Consider the following 15440-nt stretch of genomic DNA (forward strand, 5'->3'; position numbering starts at 1 on the left):
TTTTGAAACTAATCATATTTTGTCACGTATCTCTTTTATGAAACAGTGTCGTCAGATATAAGATTACTTGTTTTCCTATAGAACAAATGCCTTCTCTAAACCCAACTGTCTGTCATAGAATTGGTGATACCCTCGCTGGATAGTCCCCCATCGTTTGACTCGACCACCCACATGCTGGTGGTGAAGATCGGCCTGGAACCGACATATTGTCTGAAAGTGGATATTCGTACCAAGGAGACCGGAAGTCAGTGGGAGACAGTGTACCCGTGCTTAGAAATGGTCAGTGACAGCATTGAGGTTCCCGGTCAAGGGGTCAATGCGATGAACGTGTCGGTGTGTCTGAAATACAGGATCGACGTCTGCGGCTCTCCCATGCAGGCAGAAATAAGTAAGTGCTTCTTTTTTATGTAGCATATCCCTGAAATGAAAACTTTAAAGATTATGTTTTTTTAACTTTTTGATTGAAAGAGACTGGAGAATCTAGACTCGCTAAAGTGTTATAGACTTGCTTGGGAGTTTTAATATTTTTATTTCAGGGACCAGAGAATCTAGACTTGCCAAAGTGTTATAAGACTTGCTTGGGAGTTTTATATTTTTATTTCAGGGACCAGAGAATCTAGACTTGCCAAAGTGTTATAAGACTTGCTTGGGAGTTTTATATTTTTATTTCAGGGACCAGAGAATCTAGACTTGCCAAAGTGTTATAGACTTGCTTGGGAGTTTTATATTTTTATTTCAGGGACCAGAGAATCTAGACTTGCTAAAGTGTTATAAACTTGCTTGGGAGTTTTTATATTTTTATTTCAGGGACCAGAGAATCTAGACTTGCTAAAGTGTTATAAACTTGCTTGGGAGTTTTTATATTTTTGTTAAGTGTATGTATAAGAGACTAGCACAGTGGTTCAAGTGTTCGCTCGTCGTGATGAAACCTGTTCCATGGTAATATCAGATACTATTTGTATGACAACACACAAGCAGTCCCCACCTGGACAAATAGAACTATCCCCATCAGATGATGAGCAGTATATTTAAGACAAGACGTACAATCTGTGTGCAAATAGGATGACAAAGTGTCCAAGGTGAACTACCCAGCTCGTTTGCACAGTTGACATCAAGTTGCCTATTGCAGGGAAATGTGCTCCAGGGTTAATGCCTTCGTCAGTCATGCATTTTATAGGATACAGTCGAGAGAACTAATAGGTAGACATGTTATTTAGGATGCTTCATGTTTCAATTGCTTCAGGACATCAAAGACTACAATGTCAGTGCATCGTTGCGTTTGATTAATTTGCAACCAAGCACTCACCTCATGACTACAAATATGTTTGATTTTTAAAACTTGTTGTGTGGCATATAGTAGCAGTAATAACTACTCTCACCTTAGGACTACAAGTTTGTTGGATATGTGGAAGTTGTTGTGTGGCATATAGTAGCAGTAATAACTACTCTCACCTTAGGACTACAAGTTTGTTGGATATGTGGAAGTTGTTGTGTGGAATATAGTAGCAGTAATAACTACACTCACCTTAAGACTACAAGTTTGTTGGATATGTGGAAGTTGTTGTGTGGAATATAGTAGCAGTAATAACTACACTCACCTTAGGACTACACGTTTGTTAGATATGTGGAAGTTGTTGTGTGGCATATAGTAGCAGTAATAACTACACTCACCTTAGGACTACAAGTTTGTTGGATATGTGGAAGTTGTTGTGTGGCATATAGTAGCAGTAATAACTACACTCACCTTAGGACTACAAATTTGTTTGATTTGTAAAACTTGTTGTGTGGCATATAGTAGCAGTAATAACTACACTCACCTTAGGACTACAAGTTTGTTGGATATGTGGAAGTTGTTGTGTGGAATATAGTAGCAGTAATAACTAGTTTTATGGAAACGCTTACCTGTTGATACAAAGTTTCAGAAGCCAGATTGTCAATTTAGTGAGAAGTATCTTCTGTCTGTTTTGTGACTGTGATAAGTTTTGATATTTACTTGTGAACAAGTCAAGTCTTGACCTGACACCAAAGGGAATATTATGCGACTGTTTACCATGTCGTTATAAGGTTGTTAAAGCCTTATTGGGATCTCTTGACCGCTGTCCAGCAAATATTGACCCAAGCTTCTGTGTCAGTATGATACCGTTTGTTTCCGTTTGCTTTGACAGTATATGTGTGAGAAAATTCCAGCTCCATATTTCAAACATTTGTACTTCATTTGACGATGTGGGGATCCTAAATGTTTAACGGATACCTGTGTGTATGAAACAATTTTTTATATTGTGGTATTCATTTTTTCAAGTACATATCTTTGTCATGTATGAAATTCAAATTACAGAGGAATACACAGTGTATTGAAGGTTATTCACAGCTGTATGAACATCTGCTGCATGTGTTTAGTGCATTGGTATTGATTAGAAATATTGGATGTTAATTTCACAACGCTGCATGTCAATTACACTCACTGAGTGAAAGGGCTGATATGGACAATAGCACACTGGGGAAGTATAAGGCGTAATGGCATTTTGACACCAAGAAGGTGTGATCAATTTCACCTGTCAGCAATGAGTGATAGTAACATGATATGTACAATATATGTGTGATGACATACTCAGGTGATAATCATGTGTATATCACAGTCTCATGCATGTAGTAGTTGATCATGCATACATATATCACATGCTATTATGTATAATATGACCTGTGAAGATCCGTGGTAGAATAGGTCTTTAGAAACCCATGCTTGACAACTATGTTTGTCGTAAGAACTGACTAACGGGTGGTTAGACTCGCTGATTTGGTTGATGCATGTCATCGTATCCCAATTGGGTTAATTGGTGCTCATGATATCAATCACTGGATTGTCTGGCCCAGACTCCATTATTTACTGACTGCTGTCATATATGGGGAATATTGCTGGGTGCCGCTTTAAACAACAAACCAACAAACCAACAAATTGAGTAAATCGATGCTCATGATGTGAATCACTGGATTGTCAGGTCCAGACTTGATTATTTACAGACTGCCGCCATATAGCTTGAATATTGCTGAGTGCTGCGTTAAACAACAAAGAAACAAATGTATAATATGTCACACATTGTCATGCATATTAAATTTAAAAGTGAAACGTAACCTGTGAAAGTTGAACTGTGTGGAAATAAAGAAATAAAAAAAAGGTTAAAAAAGTAAGAATGTCAGGAGTTCTCATTATGTTGTATATGTTGGTTGACTGCCTTTTAAAATAAAAAAATTGTAAGGAATTTAAAAACATATACTTCTCAACCCTTGATAGGGATAATCAGAAATGTCGTTCTATTCAAATATACGCTTGACATATGACAATCAGTTTTGTGTGTCATGGAAATATGGAAACATCCCTGTCAAAAGTTGTGTAGTATATGGCGAAGTATAAGAATTTAAATTTTGAATTTGAAAAGTATTTGTGACATGTAATTAAGATTCCTGGGAATAACGCAAAGCAGATGACAAGTCATGTATGGCATGCCAGAGTGACAAGGTACTTTCCTGAAAACTGATCACGTTAAATATGTGATCGATAAGTGCAGTCAACAGGAGGTCATGTTGATAAGTTGTCAGGGCGGTAGTGTCGCTTCCCTGACTGCCCAGGGTTAGATCAACAAGCAATGGACAGGCCGATTAAGTGGCTTACATTGTAGTAAATGAGGAGACACCTCCGCTTATCTGTCGTGTTGGTTACCTGGTTTCCATAGCAACTGAAGATCCTGCTTCTAGATAGTTTAGTTAAGAGTTTTGTCACTTTACATTTATACTTCACATTTCAGTCGGTTTTTAAAATGTAGGAACCAGAAGTCAGTTTTGTTTTGAATTTCAATCATGTTGGTTTTTGTAAAATAAAAAAGAAGCTAAAAAAGCTTAACATTTTATAACAATTATTTATGAATGTTGATTGTTAGAGACTTAATATCACCATTTTGTTAATTCTAGGTTATTTACCAACTTTATATACAAGATGAGTTATACATCGGCGCAATAATAAACTTAATTTTCAAGAAAGAAATACGAAAGTGAGCTTTTTTTTACATTTTTATGATATGATTATTTCTAATATTATTATAAACAATTATTTAAAGTTTTGACATCGCTTTTGTGTGAATGACATATCTATTGAGGTAAAAAGTTCAATATTGTCATTATCTTTAAGAAAAGAAAGCGAAACTCAGGATTCCAAGGTTAGTAACTGCTAACAACTTCTCATTGTTTCAAAGAACTATTCTAGAAGACATCAAATACTTGCGAGGTGTTTATCCTACCTACAAAAACCTGATCAATAAGAACTCTTTTACACAAAGGGAAAGTTTATCAATAAATGTTGCAAATGAAAACAACACTGTGGTATTTCATTATCAGACATATTGATTTCACCACCAAAGAACAAACAGAATTGCCTATGTAGTCATTGTCTGTAAGGAGAAATCATTAATCCTTTATCGTTATTAGGTAGTTTCCAGGAAAGCAGCAGGGAAAGGCAGGTGTGTTTCAGTAATGTTTGTTTTAGGGACAATAGTATATTGATTATTTCAGTATCCTAAGTGTAGGGTAGTATACATAGGGGATTGATCACTGATCAGCTGGAGACTTACAAAAAAACACACGCATATGTTTTGAATATTAATGCGTGAGTTGTGTCATAAATATGATGAGAATTTAGAGCGATACATACATATTTTTAAAATAGAACATATTCATATATGCATACTTTGATTATTTTTCTGGTAAATTTCTAAACCCTGCATGAAATCAGCTTCATTCCCACATCAAGTTTTTAAAAGGGGCCTTCATCCAAACTCACTCACTCGCTCGCTCACTCACTCAATCACTCAATCAATCAATCAATCAATCAATCAATCAATCACTCAATCAACACAATCTGCTCTTCAGTAGCAGGGACCTGGGTCAGAATATTCCCAGCATCTTATGCTTTTCGTAAGTGGAATGAAATAGGATCGTGTGGTCAGCTTGGTGACTTGATTACTATCATAGTAACCTGATAGTGTTGCATCCATATCAATCACTGGATCGTCCAGTCCAGATCATTTCCAGCCTGCCATCATATAGAGGGAACCATGGTGACCGTGGGGAAATAACACCCCCATCAGCCAGCGCTGTCTCTTCAGGGTCTACGTAGTGATGGTTACAGCAGGCTTTACACCTTGTACAGCGTGATTGGGTTGTCGAGATACACCGGGCTGTGAGATTCAAGGATCTCTGTGTCAGTGTCCAAGTATGTCCTGTGACTCACTGGGTGGGGAGGCAGTTGTCAGGCAGGCTGCTCCGATACATACCATGTTGTCTGTTACTTAACATGACTGGGACAACTGTCTATCTCTAAGGCTTTGTTTTACGTCCCAAGTGCTTCTTTTCAGGTCCCAACCATTTCATTTGACATCCCGGACATTTTAATTTATGTCCCAACCACTTAATTATATGTCCCAACCATTTCTTTTTTACGTCCCAACCACTTTATTATATGTCCCAACCATTTCTTTTTTACGTCCCAACCATTTTATCTTATACCCCAACCACTTAATTATATGTCCCAACCGTTTCTTTTTTACGTCCCAACCATTTTATCTTATACCCCAACCACTTAATTATATGTCCCAACCGTTTCTTTTTTACGTCCCAACCATTTTATCTTATACCCCAACCACTTAATTATATGTCCCAACCGTTTCTTTTTTACGTCCCAACCATTTTATCTTATACCCCAACCACTTAATTATATGTCCCAACCATTTCTATTTTGCGTCCCAACCATTTTATCTTATACCCCAAGCACTTAATTATATGTCCCAACCGTTTCTTTTTTACGTCCCAACCATTTTATCTTATACCCCAAGCACTTAATTATATGTCCCAACCGTTTCTTTTTTACGTCCCAACCATTTTATCTTATACCCCAACCACTTAATTATATGTCCCAACCGTTTCTTTTTTACGTCCCAACCATTTTGTCTTATACCCCAACCACTTAATTATATGTCCCAACCGTTTCTTTTTTACGTCCCAACCATTTTATCTTATACCCCAACCACTTAATTATATGTCCCATCCATTTCTTTTTTACGTCTCAACCACTTAATTTTACGTCCCAACCATTTCACTTTGTTGTTTTACTTAAATACGAACTAATCTGTTATCAACGAACGTCCCACTGGTTTGCGTCCCAATTGTTCCTCCTTCAGTGGTCCAAAAGACTACACAGCACCTACAGGCTGTTGTCTTTGTATTCCGTGAGTGACGGGTGCTAGTAGTAGAGCAGGACATGATGACCCTCATTGCAAACACCTGGTGTCATCACTGATTTTCAGTGATCCATTCACACACTTTTCACCGCTATTTTTCCTGATGGAATCTTTGAGAAGGGTGTTTTATTGCAACAATTTATTTTCATTAAGTATGAATATATTTAGAGCATACAAATAACACAAAGGAGATAACTGTTAGTAGCACATGAACTTCAAACTTTTCAATATATTTTTTTCAAATTTCAAGTTTTACCAAAATAACATCAACATACAAAAAATGAATCTGTTTTGTTCTTCACAAAAGACGTTTTGGATTGGAAATTTTGTTATGATTGTGAAAATTGTGTGATATTTCAGAAACAATTCCTTCAGAGACCTTATGAACTGTTCAAATATGGCCTGTTGCTGCTCACGAGAAGTGTTTGCTTTGAGACAGTAGACGTATTATTTGATGGAAATTCATTCCAACAATCTGAAGAATTAAGCTGTGTTTAAAGTGTTCCTGATTGTTTGATTCTCGAGCTCGACACCTGTGAAAACACAAAATTTGCTCCTATCTTTGATTCTTGACAAAATATTGACACACTCTCAGCTCTGTCACCTTGTGAACTTTTGATCTTCCCCGCAATGCTACCTCCCTTGGAAGAACTCTTCAATCAAGGAGATATGGCTATGGAGTCATCTTTTCTTTTCTATGGAATGATTAAATTTTATAAGAAGTTTTCCCGCTGTTTGACATCAATTTATTTGTTCATTTAAACAAAGAGTTATCTCCCTTTTGTTTTCTTCATCGACCCTATATTGAAAACCTCTTTCTTTGTTTAGGAACATCTGTGTGTAGCTTTTTACAAAAAATATTTTGATTAGTATGGATATTTAAAAGTTCAGCTCTGCCCATGCAAAATTTTGTTAGATCAGATAAGACATGAACTTTTGTTTTCTTTGATAAAAAAAGAGAATTGATGAATCTTATTTAAAATTTTAATGCACTTTTCCAAAAATGTTTACTTGTAACATTAAACAAAATATCACATGAAAAAGATAGTCACAGACTCATAACTCTAAAACAGTGATGTAGATTAATTGATAATTTCAACATGATATGCATTGCTAGTTGTGTGGAACGTGTTCTTGCATACAACAGGAAGCAATGTGATTTCCCAGAATGCATCTGTGTGTGACAAAATGCAGATGTTAATTCATGAGAAATTTGGGTTTAGTGTAAAAACCAGCTGGCGAGACATTCCAAACAAACTCGTCTGCAGCCAGGCTATTTGTAACTTGAACTTTTGTACTGTGAGAATTGAATAGAAAGAAACTTGTTAACTGGAGACAGACTTTTCATTTTTTGATTAACAATTTAGGTGACTTTCAAATCGTGGGATACATTTTTCATTAATGATCATATACAGAACTTATTATTCATTATCGCATTTGTTTTGTGTTATGGGAAGAGGGTTGTAAAAAAATAATTTATTATGAGAACCGAATTTTATTTATGTAAGATCGTAAATTGTTTAGACTAACAGATGTTTTTTGTCATTATGAAAACTGAAAATATATTGATGGTAACAGATAACAAAGATCAACAAATGTTGCTGAAGATTACTGTGGTTACCCTAAAAAACACCCTGTCTCTATAAGCACTGGAGGCCTGTAGACCTTACGTTATGGTGACAAGCTATCTGGGAAATCTTTCTTTTCCAAAATGATAGTATGTTTGTTGTTAAATGCCGCAATTAGCAGTATGGTGTCGACCTGTTAATGATCGAGTCTGGACTGGTCAGTCCAGGGATTGATATTGGGGGCAGTGATCCACACCATCGGATCGCTGACACACTCTTAACCAGGTCACAAAGGTTGATCCTGAAATCCATGAAGTCGCCTAGTACGACAGGCATGACATTGTGTGGCAGGGGCCACCCCGAACCCGGAATCTCCACAGTCTCTCAAATTGGTTGCTGTATTTCTACACACTGTATGATATTCAGATCTACAAATAATCTGGTCAGGTGATAGCTAGACTTGCACAAGTCTCAAGGGCAATAATTGTTAGCTTACATCATATTTCCTCGATTATGTCAATAATAAGAACATGTTGTACCTGTAAGAGCCTGGAGTCCTAGATGTGCTGTCTGCTTATCTAGACTTGCCTGTTATAAAGATGAAATTACTAAATACCCATTGACTTATCATTCAGTACAGCCTTGGAGCAAGGCTAGGTCATAGCCAAAGACAAGAGGCAAATAAACACCAGGTCTCATATAAGTCACTCACTCACTCACTCACTCACTCACTCACTCACTCACTCACTCACTCAAACATCCACCCACCCTCTCACTCACTCACTCACTCACTCACTCACCCAACCAACCACCCACCCACCCACCCACCCACTCACTCACTCACTCACTCACTCACACAACCTGCTCTTCAGTAGCAGGGACCTGGGTCAGAATATCCCCAGCATCCTGTGCTTGTCGTAAGAGGAATGAAATAAGATCGTGTGGTCAGCTTGATGACTTGGTTACTATCATAGTAACCTGATAGTGTTGCATCCATATCAATCACTGGATCATCTGGTCCAGATCATTTCCAGTCTGCCATCATATAGAGGGAACGATGGTGGCAGTAGGTAAATAACAAATAACACCACCATCAGCCATCGCTGTCTCTTCACAGTCTGCGCAGTGATGGTTACAGCGGCCGACACACCTTGTACAGCGTGATCATCTATTTTCTCTCAAGATGATGACGTGTTCTGTGAAGATGTCAGTACAATGTTGTAAGAGAACGACGTTCAAACAACGTCGCTAATCACCTGGTAAATTTATCCTTCCTGCAACACGATATGCACTTTTAAGTAAATACGTCCTTCATGGAGTGGACTCAGGAGAACTGAATATTCTTTCATTTTTCTGATGTGATCTTGGAGATGACATTTAGAACCTGTCCGTTCAGTCCCACTTAGCAAGCACATGATATACTACTAGAAGAAAGCCTTTTCCTTCTAGGGCATCAAGGCCATTAACTTGTGAGCGCTGGGTTATGAATAATAGAAACTTATATGTAGATTCCAGTGAAATAAAGACTGAGAGAGTCAGGATAGCATCGTGATACCTCGATGTGGAAATGTCACAGCGATTTGTTTACCAAGTGAATCAATCCATCAGAACATAATTGTCAGTAAGAGTGAGTGAGTGAGTGAGTATGGTTTTACGCCGCTTTTAGCAATATTCCAGCAATATCACGGCGGGGGACACCAGAAATGGGGTTCACACATTGTACCCATGTCGGGAATCGAACCCGGGTCTTCGGCGTGACGAGCGAACGCTTTAACCACTAGGCTACCCGACCGCCCCTTGTCATTAAGGAGGTCCATGACAAGAATCTCATTGCAAGACAAAGAACCGAAAAAATTGGTTTTAATTCCATTAGTGGAACCAACATTGTGTGTGCATGTTCAGGGCTCATCTTTTGACAGTCACGTCCCTGGAACATGGACAGAATTCACTAAAATGTTTTCCTTTAAAAAGACATATTTATTATGGTGCATGGTCGGGGCCCACTTCGTACATATACTGGCCCTGAATGAGCATATTTGTTGGATACTGATAAATGTTCTTCAACTTTGGCTCATATCTGAGTAATCTTGAATCAACTAATGAGTCTTTTCTTAAAAAAGCATTTGACATCACAGGAACAGAATAAATTCAGAAAATGCAAAAATTCAGTTTGAACGAAAACTTTCATGACCTCACTTCCTGTTTTATATCGTATCAATTTCAGAACAAACATGGAGGCCATGGTCTTGTCAAAGCTTATCTTAAAATTATTAAACAATTTGTGTTGGACAAGCTGTGGTATTAGCTCCGTAATGGCAAATATGTGCCTGGGAAATATTGACATGAAAACCCCTCACTCCACCCACTCACTGAAAACTGATGATATTTACCTAAAAACTTCCTCTTGTCATTATAAAAAACCAACACAGTAATCAGTTGAATATATAATCATAACGAAATAAGAAACATCAACACCAGAGAATAACCAGTCTTGATTATTCCATTGGATAGGAAAGGCAAGATAGCATTGAGTATTGAACTAGATCACTGAAAATCAGTGAAGACACCAAGCGTTTGCAAGAATTCTCTTTGATGGTCCCTACACATTCAGGAAATACTGAGACAGTCTGATTCATGGAAGGCGTGCTATATATCTCCATCTCAGACCCCTGTGTTGTGTACTAACGATGCAGAGTTGTTAGGAAAACAGGTTGGGAATAAGTTTTCATGTTTGATCCTAGTATACATGGGTACGTGTTTAATCTTCGGTTAAAAAACCTCCTCTCACTCATTTATGAAATTTCAGTGAAAATATTTTTAAAAATTCCGTGAAACCAGCTTTGATGACATTGTAAATATAAATATATTCTGGAAAAACTGTTAAGCACAACTACATTTTTAATGTCATAGATATCTGTGTATCTACAAAAAGAACGCTTTACAAAACGACTACTGTCAAAAAAAATGTCACTACTCTAGTAATTAAAAAAATTCTGCATTTTTGTTTGAATATGTTTCATCAGAAACTTCATACAGGATACCTAAGAACTTAAAAAAAAGCTCATTTTTATGGAAAAATATAATAAGTCATGCTTAACCTTTTTCGGGTATATATTCCACTGCTAATCTTAGAAGTATGTTACAGGATAGTGATGACAGTTCAAATATTAACACGAATTTCAGAATATTAAAGTTTAAACACTATATGTGAGAGAATGTCATTTCTGATTTCTGCAGTCGCCCATATGGTGATTACATTCAACATGTTAAAAATCCTCTGAAACTCCACTTCAGCTTTTAATCAACAAATTGACCATCAATGTGCGAATTGGGGGCAGAAAATGGATGCTAGCCAATGTGATGGGATGAATCATCCCTCCCTCCATCACTCAATAGATAGCCCTGGGATGATACATTAATTACCATGTGGCGTAATTGATGATGCGACTAATTCATTACAAGCCCGGTTCTAACATTGGAGCACTTCATGCTGAGTTAAAAGGAATTTATTATTAATGACTGTACGGATTTTTCACAACTAGGAATAAATAACGGATTGAGAGAAGAAATTAACTGCAAGAATCCGGTCTCAAAAGCTGAAGGTTAACAAGTGTTAATGGTAGTCAATGTGTCCTATATTTCACATGCATTGATGAATATGAGTTAATGTGCTATTAGTTGCATGACTAGTTCAAGCAGTCTTCAAGGCCTGATGTGGTTTTAGTGAGCATATGGCCAACTGATGTATTCCGCACTCATAAAGAATGATTAATTTTTTATAATTTTAAAATCATATCTACTTTTGTATATGCAAATGAATCTCATACATTCTACAATCTTGATACATTTTGCATTTAATGACTAAATGCTACATTAAAGAAGTGTGTGTGTGTGTGTGTGTGTGTGTGTGTGTGTGTGTGTGTGTGTGTGTGTGTGTGTGTGTGTGTGTGTGTGTGTGTGTGTGTGTATGTCTCAGTGATTTTGCTACAGACAAATGTCAAATATGACATTTCATGATTGTATCAGTTTTAGATACGACTTTTATGTCATCATCAAACACGACAAATGTCTTCAGGGCATTTTGGATAATAATCAGTCAATGTCCTGGAATGAACCGACCTGAAACCTCCTACATACATATATACATTTATGAAGATATTGTTTTGCAGTAAACATTAAAAATGTAGATTTTAGTGTTTCCACTTGATTCTGTAGTTAAGAACAGCCCATTAAGTGTCTGCGCCTGGGCTGAGGATGCGGCTAGGCAGTTAGTTTAACTTAATGGGAATAGCTTGATGGGACAGACAGAGCTTTACATCTGGCTCGGCAAGATTGTTTCAGACAAGAACAAAGGAGGTAGATTTAAACTAGACCATGTTAAATGTTGCTGCAACGCAGGGTGCATTTGTTAATGAGGGAGAAATCACTTGGAGATATGCGCTTGTGGAGCTGACGCACGAATGGTTTGGGTTTTATTTAGGGAACCAAATGAGCACCCATACTGTTAGCAATTAGTATCAGCACCAGGGCATTTTCCACGGAGCGATCTTAGCGCTAAGAGATTTAAACTCCTGCACTTTGACATGCATTAATGACAACCATAGTGCAAAGACTATCGTAACTCCCGTACATAGATTGCAAAAGCTGTAGCGCTAAGATGATCGTAACTGCCATACATGACCATAGACTTATGACAGTTGTAGCGCTAAGATGATCGTAACTCCCATACTCAAGTATACAGACTTCTGAAGGTCTTAGAGCTAAGTAGCATACAGGAGTAGAATTGGTCTTCAGCAACCTCTGCTTGCCTCCCCCGTGAAGATACGGGGTAGAATAGGTCTTCAGCAACCAATGCTTGTCGTAAAAGGGGACTATGCTTGTCGTAAGAGGCGATTAACGGGATCGGGTGGTCAGGCTGACTGACTTGGTTTAAGCATGTTATCGTATCCTTATTGCGTGAATCGATGCTCATGATGTCAATCACTGGTTTGTCTGGTCCAGACTTGATTATTTACAGACCGCCGTCATAAAGCTGGAATATTGCCGAGTGTGGCGTGAAACAGCAAACAAACAACAACAAAACATGTTGATGACCATTGATTTGGAGACACATGGTTAGATTGGACCAGGCAAACCAGGTTGGGATGACAATTAGCCTGATGGCACATAATCTTCATCAGGTAGTGTATGAGTGAGTTTGGTTTAATGCCGCTTTTAACAGTATTCCAGTTATATCACGGCGTGTCAGCTTAATGTTGGAGGAAAGCCCGATGCAGGTCTCAGACGTTTACCACTTTGGTGAAACCCACGAGCTGACGAGCTGGTGCTGACAAATCTAGAAACATCATCGGGGCAAACCTGGATTCGAACCCACAATCATGGTTTTCTGGCATGTCCAAGGGACGCAACTCTGCACAGCGAATCCCTGCGCTTTAGACGACTGGGCCACACGTGCCCCCTGTTGTGTTTTGAAACAGGTCTAACAAGATACTCACAGTATATATTACATCAAGTATTTGGTTAGCATCTACAATCAATGAGTCTGTAGCACAGCTATTAAATATAAATATGCCCGTCTTTAAGGCCAAAGTAACAAGTAGTTGCAGAAAGACATCATATTGATTATAACATTACAACATGAAAACAAACCTTCCTACTGAACATGGCTTACTGAGGATCCTCTGTGTGCTTTTCTGATGGACTGTTTTGTTTTGGTCACATTTGACGTCGTTATTGACTGGTGATGAAATGATGTCCCATTAGATGTTTGAACGACGTGGAGAGTTGTGGACTTAATGTGTTTTTTGTACAAAAGGACCATGTGATGACCTCGTATTTACAGAGATTTGTTTTTCTTGCTCGTCAGACAATGAGGAGAATGTATTCGGGATTACAAATATCGATGAAGTATTATTTCATTTAAATGAAGAGCATGGGTAAAATATTATAAAACTTGAAAAGTATGGACACCAATTTGAACCATTTATCATGGAATTTACAATTTTTAAAATTTAATTCTTCAGGCAGCTATTCTGAAGTGTGTATGAAAAATACAATGTTTTATTTTTCAGTTTATTGTAAAACATAATCTAAGTTCAATATCAATAAAATCATAAGTGAAAATTCTCCACAACCAGTCACATTCTTTTTTTCAATTTGTTTTCCTAAAAGTATAAAAACATTGTTGATACACACATCACAGAAAATTTCTTTTTCTAATTTTTTTAACATGCCTACACAACAAATTTTGAAATGAGGTAACAACAATTTGCCTTATTTTGTTTGTTACTTAATGGATGACTTAATGATCTGAGTACATCACTGAACAACCCCAACTGATTACCTCAGAAACTGCAAATCTCCTGTTTCCCCCGTGGAGCTCGCCAGCTTCGTTGTAATCTGTTTGATCCTGGTCCAAAGGTTAAACATGTCGATTGTGGTCTCACGCAGTCTGTCAACAACCACCTCACAATCATTTTGTTTAATCCGGATAATCTAACTAAGATTTTGTCGTTAGTCAAATCATCCAAAGGTTTCACCATCAAACTTTCTTTTGTTACCAGGGCTGAGGATTGAGATATTTTTACAAAATATTTCCTGGGAATGTCCAAGTTCCTTTCTTGAATACCTTTGAGAATGAAATACTAATTTATATATTTTTGAAATTATACATTTTTTTAGGGTACAAAAAGAATGGAAATTAATTTTTATACAATTTTCAATTTTATTACTTCCTTGATATTAATGAGAACCCTCAGGATATATAGTCGTTAATAAATTGAACACAGGCGACTGTCAAATGTAATATCTTTTAATTAATTTCTTGGTGATAGATGCCCAGCTTGGTTCAGAATCAGTTCCTGGTTATCACTGATGAGGCTTGTATATATCAATCATTGAAATACAGTCGGTGTTATGTAATTTATGGGGCTCAGGTCCTGCACGTTAGTCACTACAGACTGGCTGATTGCAGGTTGTTCACACATGAGTTTCATCACCGTGGAAGGACTCCAAATGTGTTTCGAGGCTGTGGGGGTTAAAAGAAGTCCCCCTCCCTCAATCCTTTCCATGCGCCACAACGCCATACACATGGAATCAACTTGAAATTTTAATCTACACAGACATGTATGTAGGTAGACATATTTCTTGGTAGAATTGATAGACCTCTTATTCCCTACAGGCTACCAAAGCCAGCTTGAATCCCCAACTCTTCAAAACCACCACCCCCCCCCCCCCCCCCCCCCCCAGTTTAACCCACCCCCACCCCAACAACGTATGAATGACAGTCCCTACCCTCCTATCACTCAAATATAATTTCTTTCCCCACAAATATTTTGACCTCCTTTCAGTGACACCAAGAAATCCTAACCCCCTCCTACCAAAATTCCTACCCCCCAATACTAATACCCCACCCCTTCTCTCCAGCTCCCAGTCTTCTCACTCGGGTTTCTGACCCCCCAGACTCTCTAAACAACACTCCCATGTGTGTAAAACACACACCCCACTAAAAACAAGCCAACTTCTTTGAAAGAACCCCAGCACCCCTACAGATAATCCCCAAGCCCACCATTCTTTAATTGCTCAGGTT

General features: G+C 37.8%; 1 protein-coding gene across 3 annotated transcripts in view; it reads left to right on the forward strand.

The window, feature by feature from the left end:
• Positions 1-15440, forward strand: part of LOC139458163 (nephrin-like) — a 109409-nt gene that overhangs the window by 58323 nt on the left and 35646 nt on the right. For all 3 annotated transcript variants that reach the window (XM_071239493.1, XM_071239494.1, XM_071239495.1), the window contains exon 14: positions 119-388. In XM_071239493.1, the coding sequence (XP_071095594.1) occupies positions 119-388 (270 nt within the window). The remainder of the gene's footprint in view (positions 1-118; positions 389-15440) is intronic.

Source organism: Haliotis cracherodii, unplaced genomic scaffold, assembly GCF_022045235.1.
Source record: "Haliotis cracherodii isolate W230 unplaced genomic scaffold, xgHalCrac1.p SCAF_12, whole genome shotgun sequence".
Taxonomy (NCBI): Eukaryota; Metazoa; Mollusca; class Gastropoda; order Lepetellida; family Haliotidae; genus Haliotis; species Haliotis cracherodii.